Genomic DNA, 18,153 nt, shown 5'->3' with positions numbered 1-18,153 from the left:
AACTACAAATTCGCTCTATACTATTTCTAATTGAATTTGAGCATTTGATGATAGGCCTCTTCAAATTTGTACATATTGAATCTTTATTTCATTTGCCATTACCCCACCCCATTCACCTCTGGTTTGTCCTTTTATTTTAACATGAACCTAACAGAGCTGCAGACGAACGCCTGCGCTGAGTCATGTAAACAAATGTTAAAAAAGCCGGCAAGAAACGGCATTGCCAACATTGTTGGGGAATTGTTGGCGAATGGCTAAAACCGAAAAACCAGTTTTCACGAAACACTTGCAACAACACGAACACGACAGCCAACAAGACGAAGCTCTCCCATTGGAGTGTCGTTTGTGTGTGGCAAAAACAAAAGTTTCAGTTTGTGTTACAAACGCGTTTTGAACGGTGGCTTTTGAACGCGGTGAGCGCTTAGCCATTATTTTGACTGTTTTGCGGTCGTCGTCAACAAGTCAAGTTTTTTCTAATATAAACTCGAAATGAAACACCGATTCAGTTAGTGCTAAAATAAAAAGAAAAAGTGCAGTGCCAAAAAAAAGGAGAAGAAAAAATATTATATACATCAAAACAAAAAGTTGTATAAACAAAAAACCCAAGACAACCAAAGACATTAAGAATTGCAATAAATGCAAAAAGTGCTTAAGGTGAATATTTATACCTTTGTATATTGTTTTCAACGTATGAATGGCAAAACTGAAATTCATGTGGGGGAGACCCTTTGAGTTCTCTTTTTCTCTCATTGGAGTCTGTTGTATTTTTTTTGTTGTTGGTTTTTTGCGTTACCTGGCTGCATTTTTGCCATTTTACTGAGCCGGTCCAGCTTGTTTGGAAGTCGTTTTGCATTTTTTTTTTTTTTTTTTTGCCAACGTCGACCAGTTTACTGCAACTGGTTCGTTTGTTCACCCCATGGAAAAAGAAAGAAAGACAGAGAGATACCAAAAATGTTTCAAGAGATTTACTAATCTGCTACAACAACCCAAAATTGTTATAGCACTTAGCCAAAAACAGCAACAACAACAGCAATGTAAACTGTAAATGTAAGCAACAAGAGAATAACAAAAAAAAATCTTATGACCAGCTGCAGCACCTGGTCTAAAATGCAAGATAGACAAAAAAAAAAAAAAGAATGAAACGAGTGAAAAAGCACCAGTGCAAAACGAGCCGAGGCTGCTGCTGCTGCTGTGTTCTCATGCCCTTGGCTATTCTGCAGTATTGCCGCAGCGACTACGACAAAGACGGAAGAAAAAAAAAACTTCAAAAGCATTCAATGTCTGTGTTCTCCAGCTCTTTTTGGTCATTATGAAAAGAAAATATGCAACTAGAACTAGCACCGTCAAAAAGAAGAAAAAACTGAACGAAGAACTTTTGCAAAAAAAAGCCTCACTAGTTTCTCTTTCAGAATCGGCAGCGGCGGCGGCGGTGGCGGCATGTTCAAAGCGGCTTTTTTAAGAGCCTTTAACACCCAAACGGGCCCAACACACACATATACAAAGATACCTACTGATGGCAAGCAATTTGGTGGGCTTTTTCGCATGTGAGACAGCTGCCAATCAATGGGTAGTAATACCAACCAACCGTAGGCTTCCAGCAACATTGTCTCGTTTATGTTTATCGCTCTGACACTTTGTGGCTATTTTGCCTGAAACCTCATTCTCTCCTCCCCGACTCTCTCTATCTGAGTGTGTGTGTGTGTGTTGCATGTGCTTTCATTAAAAAGTTTTCCAAGTTTTATGGGTATGTCAACCTTTTGGCTGGATAATAGGAACAAAGTTATTTTCATAAATAAGTTAACTCGTACGCCCAAGAAAACCCCACCCCCCCAAAAAAAAAAAACTAAACTGAAACCCAGTTACAGGTACCAGTAAATTGCTCTACATTAACAATAATGATTGTGTATATGTATGTGTGTACATTCAGTCAATCACTTATTGGCCAAGACATTTGCTGGTTATTAAATAAAATTAAGCAATTTTCGTAAGGCCCATTACTGCATATTTGAAGTGAGTTAATACAAAAGTCCAAAAGGCTAACAAAAGGAGCGTGTGTGAAGTAAACTAAATTGCTAGAACCGACGGTAAAAGGTCAAAGTAAGTTCTATATGCCACATGAGACAAATTAATCAAAATAATGAGACAAAGTTCGAGTATTACATATGAAATTATTAAAGTGATTAATTTGATGTTACCCTTTCTTAATTGAGAAAATATTTTTTGAAAAATATTGAAGAACTTCTAATGAATGTTTTCAGTTTAAACTTTGATATGATGTCAGGAGAATAGAACATATCTGATATGACCATAATATACTTATAAGAAAGTTGCTAGTGCTTATAAAAATAACAAAGTTGATAGTCTTACAACCATATCTTATACTGAGACTACTTAGACATGAAAGGAAACATCCTTCTTCGTCTTAATGATCCGGATAAATTGGCAGGAAATGAGGAAAATCATCTCCATCAATCTGTATTAACAAATGTCGGACAAGTCTTTTTTCTCTTGTTGAGTATTTGAAAACAGAAGGACCAAGAAAAACTAGGACCTTAGCATTTCTAAGACTCCTGTTCACTAAACTTAACCTTCGTCTTTGCCCTCTAACTTGGAACAATTAAAATAACTTTTAGCTCGTAGTTTCTTTAATTAATTCTCTATGCAATCAAACAAATATTGATGAAGCTTTTCTTTTTTTATTTGTGTTTTACTTTTTTGATACTTTTGGTTGTCGTTTTTGTTTTTATATTACTTTACTCTTATTGATTGTTAAGCAAATTAATGTTTTCATTGCGTTTTTCCTGAAAGCCTTTTAACGGAAGTGGACGACTCTGTAAGCCATTTCCCAGTAAATCAAATGAACACCAAAAGGAGCGACCAACAGCAGACCGATAGAAACTCAAGGAAGCGCTCTCGAACAGCAAGAGCAGAACAGAAAACAGAAAAAGGCCAAATTACGCCTAATGGTTTTTTAATTGTGTAACAATAATTGCTGTCGCCATTGCATGAGGTAGACGCAAAAAACGAACCAGCAAACGAAAGAAGGGCAAATGTAGAACTAACAACCTGCTGGTGAAGCATTTTTAGATGCCTGCAAATTGCCTTTTGAGTGAATGTTAAAAGAATACAAAAAACCGAAAAAACCAAAAACCCTAAACCTTTAGTAAAAGTCTTTCCCTCTCTCATTTGGCTGGATTTGTGTGTGTGCGTGTCTATAATTAAGCCAAAACAAAAAAAAAAAACTGCTGGCCTATGGGCAAATCCTTGACTTTGCCGACTTTTCTCTCTCTTTGTTATTTTGTTACTAGTTGATTATGAGTTCGTTTTTTTTAAGCTTGTTGCTTTTTTTTTTATAGCATACTTTTGTGCTCCTCCTGTGGTCTATAATGTGCGCCATTTTGGTTTTATGTTACTTATGCGTGTGTGTGTGTACATGTGTGTGTGTGTGTGTGGTATGTGTGGCCCAAAGGTCATTATAGTCACTGGCAACAACTTCCGTTGGCTGCTGCGAAACCTTTCTGGCTTTTTGGTCTCTGGACCTAACCTCTAAAGTGGCAATTTGTCTAGTTTTGTAAGCGCCTCTTTTAACGATAATGATGATTGCGCATTGTTGCGTTTTTATTTCAATGCACAAACACACACACACACACACAAGTTCATGCAATTTTTATTTGCCAACTAACACATGCCGCACCATATATGAAGTGCCATTCTTTTTGTACCGATTTTCACATTTACACATTGGAAAAGTCTGTTATGTAGTTCGGCTTATGTTAGTAGGGTACTTCAGAAGCGATATTTCCTGAATTTAAAGTAGGTTGACTTAACTGAAAAGAAGTTATTTCGACTTTTATGGCTTACTTATAAATGTTTAGATACTTTTTAGTAGGCTAAATGAAAGCCTTTGCTTTTACTATGTTTTTAGATGTGTTTGAAATGAAGAAGAGACAAATAAATATAAAGATATTAAGTTCCTATTAATAAAAGACTTCTTATATACATATACATAGATTAAGGGCTAAGATTTATGTTTCACAATCTGTAAAGCATATCTAAACGGAACTACAAATGTTTCTCTTACACTTACAGGTTTTAACACGTTTTTGACGATAATTTTCCAGCTGACAAAATCACATAATAAATATATAAATCATATCAGATTGCTAATTGACTTGCAATAAACGAGAGACACATAAATTTTCTTCATTTTTGATCTACCCCAATGTGGTGGGTTCTTCTCTGACAGCTTGACTCTGTTTGTAGTCAACCAAAGTAAAATCCAACAACTCGACATGGTCGACCTCAAACTAAACTGAAGTTTATGTTATTTGTTTTCTCTCGCCGTGTCATGGCTATTTGTTAATTTTTCCGTTCTGCTCTTTTTTTTTTTTTTTTTTTTGCTTTGCATTTGCTTGGTTTATGGCCCATGTTGTGAGTGTATATGTATGTATTCCCATTGAGTCCCGTCTAGACTTTTTTTCCCTCAGTCCAAAAGAAGGCTAATACTATTTGGTTGTGGGTTTGTTTGTTTATTTGCTTTTCTTTTCCCTGTCTATCTCTTTGTATGTATTTTTGTTATTTTTTTTTTTCTCGTTTTGATATGGACAACTATTTTGGATTTTGTTTTGACGGGAAAAATTTTGTTATTGGCCAATTGAATGTCGTCTGCTGGTAGAGGTGAATGATAAAATATTTTGCTATGAATATATATTTTTGCAGAATATTTATTTTGATGAAATATGCAGAAATGACAAAAGAGAAAATCAATAAACATTTTGCGGTTTATTTAACGCCAAACATGAACTTGCCTGACACGTACACATACAATAGTCTCATCCCTAGCTAACAAACGGGTCTATATGGACATATAGTATGTATGTATGTATGTACATACATATCTTGTTTCCGCATCTAACCAAAACTATCGATTTATCTCTCGTTTATTTTTTCCGTCCAGCATCAGCTGATTACTTTATCGCAAAAGCGTAAAATGAGCAGCATGAATATAGGATGGTAAAAACAGGACATAGAACACATAGGACACAGGGGCAAAGGGCACTAGGCACTGGACACTGGGTTGTATGGCATTGGCTTTTCGTCCTGCTGATTCTTTTCCCTTACATTCACGTGGCTGCATTGAATGACTTTATCGACTGCTAAATGTCGCTTGGCCATTTGATGTAGACACGTTTAACCCGCTTTCACGCACACAAACACACAGGCACACTCGCACACACATGTGTGTGTGTGTGTGTGTGTGTATAGAAACTTGACTGGCTCTGAATCTGACTCCAATGATATTTTCTCTTCTCCTCACCAGCCTCCTTCTTTTCATCATCATCATCATGCAGCTCTTGCTCTTGCCCCTGCTTCTCTCTAAATGTTTATTGCTTCATTCTGTTGTGCAATTTAATCGATGTGTATGTCTGGGCTCTGGTCTCTGGGCTCCGGCTCTCGTCTGCCTGACTGCCTGCCAGCCAGCCAGCCATTCAGCCTTCCTGGCTATGCGTTTTTGATTTTAAAGCCCAGGCTAATGTAAATCGTTGTAATGTGGCCATTTAGAGTTTAATGAGCGACGAAAACATACACACAAATTGACAGACTCCGTTGCCATAGGCAGCAAAGCAAACAAAAAAAACTTTAATCTGGTACTTTTCGAAACTCTTTAACATTCGACAAATGTTCTTTAATGATGAGACTTACATAAAGGCAAATAACTATGTTAGACATATGCGTTAGGATATAATTAAATGTGTTTACCTTAGAGTTGTCCTTTTTAAGACATATGTATGTGAATAGTTTTCTAAATTATCTTGGAATTGTTTAGTTACAGCATTTGAAATCTCTTACTATGCCAAAACAATTCAGTTTCTTTTTCTATTAGAATTGTAGGAAATGGTATTTACTTCCGAAATTGAAAATAATTATTCTAATTCTCAGTTTATCCTGTTTGAATTTTACATCAGAGTAATCTATCAAAAAAAAAAGAAAGGCAGCAACCGAAATTTCATTGCATTAACCTACTTAGAGTTCATGGTTAATGTGTATTAATGCCGCTCTTCATTATGTTCATTCGACAGCTGTTGCGGTTTTGGTTTAAGCAATTATCTTTTCATACAATAGACACAGCAAATCTCTGGGGTCAATCAGTGCCCTGGACTCTGGACCAGGGACCGCGTGTGCCTACTTATTTTGCGCTAGAATGCGCTTTAACAAAGTAAAATTTAAGTACCTCAAGCCGTTTACATCAAGGCGTCTAACCGGAACACAAAATTCATCTGTCTGCCTGTCAACCGGTCTGTCTGTTCGTCCGTCGGCCTGTCTGTCTGTCCTGTGCTTGAACCCCTTTTTCTGCCATTATTGTACGCCCTTGGATTATGTATTTTGTTTATCTTCCACAGCTACGTAATGAAATGCAAAATCGCTTAAGTTCTTTAGTGGGTGGGGCAAATGGAGGAAAACCCAAAAAGAAGCTGAACAATTTTCGCCCCCTTTTTCCCAACTTTCCCCCCATCCATTTCCCCGATCCTCTGCCATGTTGACGACAGCGTGTTAGTGCAAACTAAATGAATTTCTCCACGGGTTTTTGTGGGTTTTTGTTTTCACTTGGAACGATGTCTATGTCTGGCAGCACAATTCGTTGTGTACGAGTGTGCGATTGAATGTGTGTGTGTATGTGTGTTAAGGGCGTTTCATCTTCATACTCATTATCATGGTGATGTGGTAAAAGGCTAGATGCAAAAAACTTCAAAATTTTCGCCGCTTTTCTATGGATGCTGCTTCTCTCTGCCATTGTCCCTGTTTATAATTGAAAGCTTAGACTCATTGAAATTGTTCTCGTACTCATGTGTAGTTCAGTGTGTGTGTGTGTGTGTGTGATGTGGGCGTATATTTTCAATGACTTCCTTCATAAGTGTTTAATTTCCTGTGTATTAACATGCCTAACATAAAAACACTCACACACAAACATACTCACAGTAAAACAAACAAAACGAGAGTGACGAGAGCCAGAGAGGGAGATACACGCAAAAACGCACCTTTCGAGGGTTGCAGAGGGAAAACAGCAGGAAAAAAAACAACAACAGTAAAATAAAAGGTAGAAACACGCGTCGGGGTCACCCTTCAGGCAGCATAACGATTTGTGCCAACAAATTTATTTAAAAAGGATTATCAGGCAGCTAAGCACCCATGCTGGCGCACTTCAAAGGCGAAACTGGCAACTGCCGTACCACTGAGCCAGACCCCCCCCACACCAACTATACCCCACCATCCCCCCCACTCCCCCTTATACTTTGGTCTACAGTTTAACCCTCGTGGAACATGAAAATAAACATTGAATGGCATATGCAAATTTCAATGTCAAATTCATGCCACACATTCAATACGAGTATAGAATTTGACATTCAATTTTATTTTGACACAGACACAAAGACACACACACACACAGATACAAATACACTTACACAAAGGGCTAAGTGCCTTTTTGATACCCTAAACCAGAAAAAAGCAATGTGAAATGTTTTTTGAACTAGGATAAAATAATTTAAATATGATTTAGGTAAAGTAAAATAAGTTCAATAAGTTAAATAAGAGAGTTTGGTTTACTATATAAAATAAAGTGCACAAAAACCAGACATTATTTCCTTAAAGACCTTTAATTAAATTTTATATTACATATTTAAAACAACATTTAAGATTTCCATTTGACATTTGACATTTGACATTTGAATGTTTTAGTCCTAGAAAAGGAAAGATTCAAATTTCAATAGAATGTAATAGGAATTTTATAATAGAGTATCAACCTTTTCATTTATCCATTAACATTTATGCTGGGAATTTACCTATTGAAAAGTATTGTTTTTCCCCATTTTCCCTCAACTTCAACGCTGCTCTTATTAAATATTTCAATAGAGGTAACTTGACTCGGTTGTCTTTTGGTCGTGCTGCTGCCGACCTTTTCTAAATGAAGTTCATGACATTTTTGAAAATAAAACAATTTAGATCAACAACAGCGAACAGAAAAAGAAATGAAAATATATATTTACTCCATAAACTCGATGTGTGTCTATTTTCAGGCGTGAGAAATTCAATTTGGCAGGCCTGTCCATCACTTAAGGAGGGGGTGGATGATGGTGTGGGGAGGGAAGAGGTTTGGCATTTCGTTGTTATTGAATACTTTAAAAGGTTTTTCTCGAACCCATTCTAAACACCATCATACACCCCCTCGCAATGTTTCTTTTACTCTAAAGCATTTTGCCTAGCAACCGAGTGCAAGTTCCTCAAAATAGCAAAATGTATTTACACTAATTGCTTTAATTTCTTTCAACATTTTGTTTTTTCTTCTTCATTTTTCCGAAATGTTCAATGAATGAGGTTTTAGCTAAGGCTTTTCGAATTGCGTTTGTATTTTGATTTTCAATTGGGCCTGGGTTTCGGGGCTTAGACTGGGTTCAATGTGCATGTGCGGAAGTTCACACACGCCTGAACACTCGTCTCCATACGCCTGTCAAACGCACTCCAAGATGTATGTGAAAAAAAGTAGAAGCAGCAGCAGAGATCCTTAACATCCTTGCACTACTAAAATTTCAAATTTCCGGCCCATGACTACGGCAATGGGAAAAAGGGGAAATTGTCTACGCATGTTTTTGCTCAAAATCACTTTAAATACACTTGTGTGTGTGTGTGTCTCGGTGTGTATGCGGGAAAACTATTTAGTGTTAAAACATTATTAATGCATGATTTCAAAATGTTCAAACACAGATTTTCAATTTGTTCAACAATTTAAGCACATTTAAGAAAATACTTCAATTTATTTGGATTTTCTTTTTCTTTTGCCCTCTCCTGTCTACAATATGTTCGTTGTTCCTGCATTAGCTGCAATTTTCACAACAAGATAAGGACGTGTCCTTTGAGAATGAACTGGACCAGTCCAGTCGCCCAGTCCTTCCGTCTATCCCACCATATGCCTTTCCGTTTCCGTTTTTGGCACAAGGGTTGCTTACCGACAGCATCGTGCCATATCTCGTTGTATTGTGATCTGGCCTGACTCACTCCTCCCCATTGCCTCCTGTCACTGATGTGATAATCCGCAGGAATTAATAAATAAACCATTAACAAATAAACTAGAGGCCGAATTTGCCTCGCCCGTTCCTCATGGGCGTCGGATGCACTTGGTTGGGATAGTCGTGTGCCGCCTTGTGTGCGTGCCATTTTGATCTTTTATCCTTATCTGAGTCTATCCAGGGGCTTGACGTTGACTTTTCTGCAAACATCAGCAAACATACAAATTCCCAGCAACTAGACGCAGGCGGCAGGGCACGCAAACCAATATCGAATACCCATCGTTCATACCAGAGCAAAAAAAAGGGGTCTTTATTGAGGTCAACCAACTTTATGTAACAAAGCGGGCAAAATTGCTCAATAAACCGATACGAAATGATTCAATTCTGTTCATATGAGTATTGATTCAATTAGCTGATAAATTTTTAATAGTACACTTATGGGTTTACAATAAAATTGTTAATTTGAATTGAGGTGAGAGATTTTGCAACTTTAATTCTTCATGCTATGCTTCTTCATGCTGTATGAGGATAGTTTTTCCAAATATAAAAACAAATTTTTGGCCAAACAAAACGAAACGATTTGGATTCTACAAAGAATTCAAAGATATTTTCACCTTGAAAATAAATTCCTAATCCGCTCTGAGAATTCTCAAGTTTTGAGCTATTTTTTTTGTATTGATACTTGATACTTAATATACATACTTTTATGATTAACTAAGACTTCTTTAATATTCGCTGATAATATAGGATGTTTGTTCATGGATTAGACATTGGAATTGTTAAGGGAATCAAGAGGGTTACTTTTTTCTCATAGTGTTGAAATTGGGACATTCTGTGGAGGGATGTCTTTGACGTTAGAAAAGCTCTTCGATTTGTATTTGGAAGTCTCTGACTAACTTTCTTAATGTTATTGTACAAATCAAATCAAATTTGTCCCCCATTTTCATTGTGGATCTGCTCTATTGGACTCACATCATTAAAACTTTTACTAAAGTTAAACGTTTACATTAACTAATGTAGTAAGCGACTATATAACAAAGTTAGCCCTCTAGCTCTGCTAATTAACACTGTTGTGGCCTCTGTTAATTAACATAAGTACCACACCCCGCCCCCAAGTAAGGGGTATATCAGAGTCGTATTAGGGAAATTTTGTTCCCATTCTTTTCGTGTTTTGCTGTCGTGTTTTGTTTTTGCTTTTATTTTCTTTTTTTACTTATCATCACATGGTCAAAGTTCAAATATCTGAGCAATAAATTTTATAGGCACTTGCACTTCAAGCTGTCCATCCAGTAACTCCTACAAGTCGAAGAGGGCGATAGGCGTGGCCAAATGACATTTGTGCGTGTGACAATTGAGAAGTTGTTTGGTGTCGTGTCAATTAAATTGAGGGGTTCCAAAATAAATGAATAAATGATATAGTTTCCTTTTTTTCTGTTGGTAATTAAAGGATTCTTAGGTCCTCTGTCTATATGGAAAATTGTCATTTGAATATTTTAAAAGGCAGGAGGATCTTTTTGGCCTTCCCCCTTTTGGAATTGACATTAATGACAGTGACGAGCGGGGCAGCGTGGTGGAAGGAGGGAAGGGAGGTGGTGGTGAGCGGCTGTGCATTGAATACAAACAAACAAAATAGACAAACAGACAAACAGAAACAATTGCACGTACGCTGAGCGTAAGGAAAGCAACAGAAACAACAATCAAATGCCAGGGCAGGATGCGTGTGGCACTCGGCAATGCCAACGACAGCGACGACAACGACAGGACCAGAACTGGGGCCGGCAGAAGGATGAGAGCGTGGCGCAACACCAGACAAACGTCAACACACACAAATGGCAACTGATTGCAATGCCAGGCAAATCGGAGTTTGCCTCCATGTGTTTGTCTAGCCTTACTACACCTTCTCCACCTTTTCTCCCGCCTGACACTGACTCTGACTCTCCAACTGTTTTTCATCATTTTCCCCTCTGTTTCTCTGTCTGGTTTCTTTTGCCATTAAAATCAAATTGCCAGAATGAGAATTCCCTTTTTTTTCTTTTTTGGCAATTTTCAGTATACATTTTTTTATGATTAATAAAAGTAAAAATCGCATAGAATCGACCGACGGCTGCTGCAACTGGCGACCTTCAGACCAGCTATAGAGAAGGGTGGTTCATTCCATTACTCCTACTCACTCCATAGCCAGTACTTTCGCTTAATTTCTATTAGCATTGGCTGCGGCACGCGGCTAAGGTTGCTGAGGTTACCACCAGTCGATAGAGAGATGGGTTGGTTGGTTGGTTGGTTGGTAAAAGTTTCTGAGGTGTGGGTGTGGGGTGCAAGTTGGATGGAGGTTGTGATGCCGGTGCCGGGTGGCGAATGCAACTGTCTGGCAAACTGTCTGCCTAGCTGGCCTGTCTGTCGCACTGCCTGGCTAGATGGCGGGCTCTCTGGCTGGTTTTTACTGTTTGTATTTCTCATGGCACTCGATGTCAGTCGTCAAAATCGTTTCTTTTTTTCGTTTCCCTGGTGGCCGGCCGGCCATCCCAACAGTTGCTTCATTACTTTCGTTCCTATTTTCTGTGTTTGTTTTTTTTTTTTTTTTTGTTATCCTTGTTTATGCTTACCCACAAAAAGAGAAGTATGACAATTTTCTCACCATGTTTGTAATGCAAGGAAACCAATGCAATTAATGGCCTCTTAAGTAAATATGTTTGTATTAAAACAAAAATATTCATAAATGTCCAAATATTGAATTAAGTTGGAAGTAAATTATAGAATTTTATTGTATCGGCGGGAAAGTTTATATAAAATTTAGAGTACAAATCCCTTAGTATAAGAAGTACCATGCTTTTTTTGATTTCATAGGAATACTTTACTGAAACGTCTATATTTCCTTAGCAAATTAGATTTTACCAAACTGAAAGTTTTTACAATTCAGCTTCTTTATAATAAAATAATAGATCCATATTCAAAGATTGAGTTACTATTGAAAAGATTAATGGATTGTCCTCAAAGAATTGTATTTAAAATTGAATTTTGGATTTCATTTTGCAAATTGGATTGAACTTTAAGTTTATATACATTTATATAATCTAATAATCTTCTAAAAGGAAAAATGGCGTAGCGACATATCTCCGACGACATATCTCCGCCCAGTACATTTTCCTGGCGGAGATATGTCGCATTTTTAACGGCGGAGATATGACGTTTTGAAACGACATATCTCCGCGCAGATCATCGTTTTTCTAACGACGGAGATATGTCGTTATCCCGGAAAAATTTCGATCGTTATAGCTCTAAAAGCAAACACTTTTGGATATATTGAACGATTCTTCTGATATAATTGAATTTAAAACTTCGAAAATGAGTTTAAATCGAAATGCAATAAAGGATAAAAGTCTCCGTGAACTTTTTGTTCTTCGCATTTACTTTTATGGAACTCATAATGACCTCTGATCATATCAGCCATGCAGTAAAGAGCATTCTTAATTCGTATGCAAAAAAAGAGAATATGCTACCAGCATGTTTTGTGTTGTGTTTTTTCTTTTCTCTTATTTTTTTTTCCTCTGTTTTTTGATGGGCGATGGGCTTGTTTGTTTTAGCAGGTTTTTGTGTAGCTTGTTGGCAAGGATTAGCTGAGGCCTCAAGCCTTAACCTGTTATCGCTGCAGTCGCATCTACATTGAAGCGGTGGGTCGATGGGGAGGGCGAGCACCCACATTAAATGCATCGAATTACATTTTCTATTAACCCAAGCGGGGTCGACGTCGGCGGGCGGTCGCTTTGGCTCTGGCTACTTTGTTTTCCCTATCTTTGTGGGGTCTGGGAGGGAAATGTTCTGCTTGTTTGTTGCTTGTTTGTTTTACAATTCATTTTTTAACGCTTTTCGTGCTGTGATTTTCTTGTTCTTTTGCTCTTGTGTCCTTGTCCTCCGTATCCTGTCCCGGTCTTGGTCCTGCCCCAAAGGCTGTCACTGACATTGTGTTTTAGTTGTTTTTTTTTTTTTTTTTTGTTTTGGTTTTGTTTTTGCCTTGAACCTGGCTACTAAGTCCTGATTGCATAAGTTGTAGTTGTTGTTTCTTAGTTGCGTTTTAGCCGCTTTTCGCCGACTGCTGCAAGTTAAAGTTATGAAAAGTTTTGTATTCTTTCTGCTTTTCTTTCTCTTTAAGCGCACATTAATCAAAGTTTTTTGAAAGCATTTTATAAGGCAATTGTTAAGCTTGTTTGACAGAACGAGACAGAGACACACACTAAGAAAGAGACAGAGACAATAAGAATATGAGGAAGTGAGACAGGTAAAGGAACCCGGGAAAACCTACAGAAATTTTACTTTGGCAAAAGCATAATAAAAATTCCCCTAAAAACTTTTTGTCGACTTTTTGTGGTCAGGGACTTGTCGTCCGTCCTTCTCTTGGGCAAAAGTGCTGCCCTCCACTGGCTAGTTTCTTCCAAGTCAAAGCCAAGTCTGTGTGAGAAAATGTCTGAAGGTTAGCACACACACACACACTCAAAGCTGTGGCTACTGTCTAATTGTCTTTGTGTCTGCGGCCCCTGCGGCCTGACTGACTGTCTGAAGTGACTTATGTCTAGCCTTAAAAACCCCTAGGATCAGAGCAGGAGTAAGTAGAGAACTTTGTTGCATTGGAAATTGAAACACGCGACGCAAAAAAAAAAAATAATAAAAAAAGTATGTGCTTTCCATATACCAGAAGCCATGGATACACAGCAAGACGAAGAAGCATTACAGGCATATGCATAAATAATCAGTCACGGAAAATGCTATCCCAGACTGGCTGCTGCTAGGCTCAACATTAAATGATAAACGGGAGCGGTTAAACAAACGACCAGGGGTCGAATGGGATTCCCACTGAAAGAGTCATAGAATAAAAGTGCTAAGAAAGTGGGAAGATCCATACTTTTGTGCTTAGACATGATGTTGTCTATAGACTAAGTCCGCATAGCTGGTTCTAATTTATTCATGTATGACTAAAAAACTCAAACTAGTTGATACAAATTGTCTAGCTTTATCCATATATGAGTTCTCAATTAAGTGTTAAAAATGTTATGTTAAAATTCACAATCTTTTAACAAGACTATATAATAACATAGTTCACTTTATAATAATTTAATGGCAAACAAGACTCTTTAGCTGAAAGAACTAAACCATAACGTGGTTTATTAGAAACATGTTTAACCACTTTTTATAGCCTAAAGTTTGAAGAGATATCTGTACATCAATTAAGTACCATTAGCTGCATTTAATTTGCTTAACCACAAGTTAGTTAAACTCTTTAGCATTTAATTTAGATAAACCGCTCCTGTTTTTAACTCTTCGAAATGTCTCAACGCGTTGTTGATGTCGTCTGGTGGCTGCTGGTCCAGTGAGTCGGTCTGGTAGAGGGTGAGAAAGGGTCGCAGCAGCTTTTGATGCACTTCAGCTTGAATGTGTCTGCAGTTACCCTTGAAAAGTGTTGCCATTGTTGTTGTTGTTGTTGTTATTGTTGTTGTTGTTGTTGCAGGCAGACTGCGTTGCACGTTGCACATTGCACAGCATTGAAATGAGTTCAATACACTTGCTGGTAAACATAAACATTAAGGGGAAATTTTTCAAGGCAGGGAAATTTGCTGTGGCATAGCGCGCCTGCGCTTTAAGCATTATACGACTGTTCTAACTATTCTCTCCTCGCTCTCTCTCTCTGTATCTCTCACAGGTGTTGCAAACAGCCGAAGAGCCGAACCAAATCCTTTGAATCCTTCGTCGTTTGCTGCTGGTGTTTATTTAACACAGTTCCTCGTGCCACAGCAGGCAGTTAGTTCGTGTCTGCCACTCGTAACGGAACATTAACGCACTTCCGAGTCCCCTCAGTGAAATGTGAAATAAAGGAAAAGCCGCGTAAACTTACTTGATCCCAGAGTATAAAAATTGTGAACCAAATGTCGTCGCTCAATGCTAAGGCAAAACAAGCTCAATACTATTAGTTACATATATTTAAAATAAACCGCGCGTGTTGAGAATATTACAAAAGGGTACAAGCAAAAAAGAATACTCAACGGAAAAGGCTCTGGGAATTTATTAACAATTATGTTTTGCTCTATGGCAAGACGCCTTAGGGCCACCTTGCTTTTACTGCTTGGCTGCCAAATCATTTACCATGTGGATTATGCTCAAGCGGATTACGAAAACACTTGGAATTTATATTATGAGCCACCCTGTTGCACAGGAGCAGCTGCTACTGCCCATCATTTGAGGCATCATAAAGGTAAGAAGATGTTCTTTCGAAATTCTTACAATTAAAGTTGAATGTACAAGAGTTTTCAACAAAATCATATTAAGATGCCGATATAGCCTGTAGAATTTTACAATTTCTTAAACAATATAACATACTTTAATTTGAAAAGAACAGAATTTGATTTTCGTTGAAAATTTGTCTTTGAGATTGTTTGAAGTAAAACAGGATTCGATTTTACAATTAAAGTTTTAGATTATTTCTTTGGTCATGGTTTTAAAATATGTTTGAAACGTAATAATAACAAAATAATACAAAATTCAACGATTGAAATTATAATAATATGTATATTCAGCATCATTTATCTTAGATAATATAGTCTATTTATCTTCAAATTGAAACATTTAGCTTCTTTCAAATTTCAAATATATATATTTTGTACCGATTTATATAAAAATTTGATTTACTTTATTTAAGTAACAACCAATTTAAGCTGGCGCATAATTTATTAAATATAATTCTTTTTTTTTTTTGTGTGTGTAACGCATTAAATATTGAAGACATTGTTCCAATAATAACAATGAAATCGAATTAAATATTAAAAGTAAAGTTAAAGCTATCGACAAACAATTTTCAATCAAATACTTGTTAATATCTTCAACATTTACTTGACAAAGAAAATTTAGGCCAAAAACATGTTAAATTTTCTTTGTAGTAACATTTTGTTCTGTTTTGTGTGTAGGCCCTTGTATGGCAATAAGTAAAGCTGGCTTAAACTGTTTTGGTTAAGCTTTTGTGTAATAGCCTAAACACATTCCTTTTTTTTTTTTCGTATAGAAGAAAAGAGAAAAACTATTTCAACTTTTGGGGGCGGAGAAGGCCATGAAACGAATCGAACGAACCTTGGCAAATAAGTCAACAGCTTAGACAGAGGCGCGAATGCTCCTTACACAAATCGAGAAAGAAAGAGCAAGAAAGAGGGAGACAGAAACACATGTTTGGGGCAATGCCATTTTTGGCCGAAAACTGTTGCTAAGAATAATTTTCACTTTAAGCGGATTTAGTGGCCACGTCTGCTTCAGTTGTTGCCGCTTTGCCTGTGATTTTACCCATTACGCTTCACTTCCGTCGGCGACGAGAAAGACGTGAACGACAACGACTACAACGACGACGACGACTTGGGAGGACGTCTGTTATCCTTTCTCAATACCCTCCTGCCATTTTACCCAAAAAAAGCTATTGTTTTGCCATTGTTTTATTTCTACTTCGACGAAGACATTTCTCTCCTTTTCATTTCGCATTGTATTAGTGTGAGCATTGATTGTGTATGTGTGGGTGTGTTCTCTGTATATATGTGACTGTGTGTGTGTGTGGCACTTTATAGACTCATTCGCCTGCGTTTCCTACTTTTACTACTTTTTTTCTTCTTTTTGCTAAACTTTGAGTGCTGGTCTTCGCTTAAAAAGTTTTGCCTTCTCTATATATATATATTTCTACTCCTTCTGTTCCTATATCTATACATATATACATATAGTCTTAGTTCATTTTGTTGTTGGTTTAATTGCACTTGGCGATTCCAAATGCTGCCGCTTCCGCCACTTAAGCTGCTGCCTTTTTGCCTTTCTCCTTTTCTTTTTCCCACGTTTTTGTTTTTTCCTCTCTCTCTCTCTGTCTCTGTCTCTTTCTGTGCTATTAGTGTTTAATTAGTTTTCAAGTGGTAAGTTGAGATTTTGCTCTGCTTAGTTAATTTGTGGTTAATATTTCTCTAAAAGAGCTTAAATCCATCACATAGTATATAGAGATATTCCAATGTGTATATTTATTAAAAACAATTGATTTCGCATTTAGGTAACTAATCGGCTTATGTCGGTCGCTTCATTCGAAAACTTTTTTCCCTATTCGTTTGTCATGGAATTATTTAACAGCAACTGTTTATATTAAAACATTTGAAATTTTTTTCGTTCAATTGCTTCAACACTTGCCACAAAGATTGCAGCTCAAACCTTTTCGCAACGTTGAAAAGTTTCTACTTTTTCCCATGAACAAAATAAAACAAAAAATAAGTTAAGCAGCAAAGAAAAGCGATGGAAACTTCTCATAAAGGTCGCTGGCAACCCAAAACACAAAAAAAACACGAGAAGAAAAGTGTGTGTATATATAGAGTGTAGCATATCTGATGTTTACGTTGTTAATTAAAGAAAAACAACAAGCAAAAGTTTAATGGCGAATATTAGCGAGACTTTCCCTTGCAGCCAGCCGTCGCTTCACCTTCCCTTAGCCAGGTGTGGTCCTAAAGAACCAAAGTTTGCGGCCAATGCGTAAATAGAAGCAGAGTGAAAGAAAAAAAACAACAACCAGAAGCAAAAGCAACAACAAACTAAAAAGGGGTGTAAAAATACACAAAAATAAAAAAATCCTTACGGAAGCTGGTTTTTTATCTTATAGAAGTTTTTATACCCTTCATTCCCATGGGAGTTCTCCCTAAGTTTTAGTTCGCCATTTAAGCAAAAACAACTTAACTTCCTGTTTAACCTAAAATACCTTAGATCGAATTGAAAATTCCTAAAAAACAAGTTACCTTATAGAAGTTATTCCTAGAAATGTTTGGCTTATGCTTGTCGCTCACAAATTTTTCTGTAAAGTCCCTCAGTTTACTTAACATTTAGCTTGCACTAAATTTAATTATTATATTGAAGTAATTACGATCTATCAGAGTCTCAACTCTTTGTATTCCTATATTCCATCTGGAATATATAATATTCAATCTAAACATTATTCAATCTATATGCAGAAGACTTTGAGAAGATTTTCCAATTAAATATACCCTTTATCCAGGGTATAAAAACCCAAAAAAAAGGAGAAAAAAGAAAGTTGGTGGCTACAAAA

The 18,153-nt window shown here is 37.0% G+C and overlaps 1 protein-coding gene across 4 annotated transcripts in view; it reads left to right on the top strand.

The window, feature by feature from the left end:
- The first annotated feature begins 390 nt into the window (after positions 1-390).
- Sema2b (Semaphorin 2b) overlaps positions 391-18,153 on the top strand; it is a 139,435-nt gene continuing 121,672 nt past the window's right edge. For all 4 annotated transcript variants that reach the window (XM_068288882.1, XM_068288883.1, XM_068288881.1 and 1 more), the window contains exons 1-2: positions 391-654; positions 14,752-15,300. In XM_068288882.1, the coding sequence (XP_068144983.1) occupies positions 15,123-15,300 (178 nt within the window). In that variant the 5' untranslated portion in view covers positions 391-654; positions 14,752-15,122. The remainder of the gene's footprint in view (positions 655-14,751; positions 15,301-18,153) is intronic.

This window comes from Drosophila tropicalis, unplaced genomic scaffold, assembly GCF_018151085.1.
Source record: "Drosophila tropicalis isolate 14030-0801.00 unplaced genomic scaffold, ASM1815108v1 contig_593, whole genome shotgun sequence".
Classification (NCBI taxonomy): domain Eukaryota; kingdom Metazoa; phylum Arthropoda; class Insecta; order Diptera; family Drosophilidae; genus Drosophila; species Drosophila tropicalis.
Note: the sequence above shows the minus strand (reverse complement) of the source record. Positions and strands in the feature narration are given on the sequence as shown.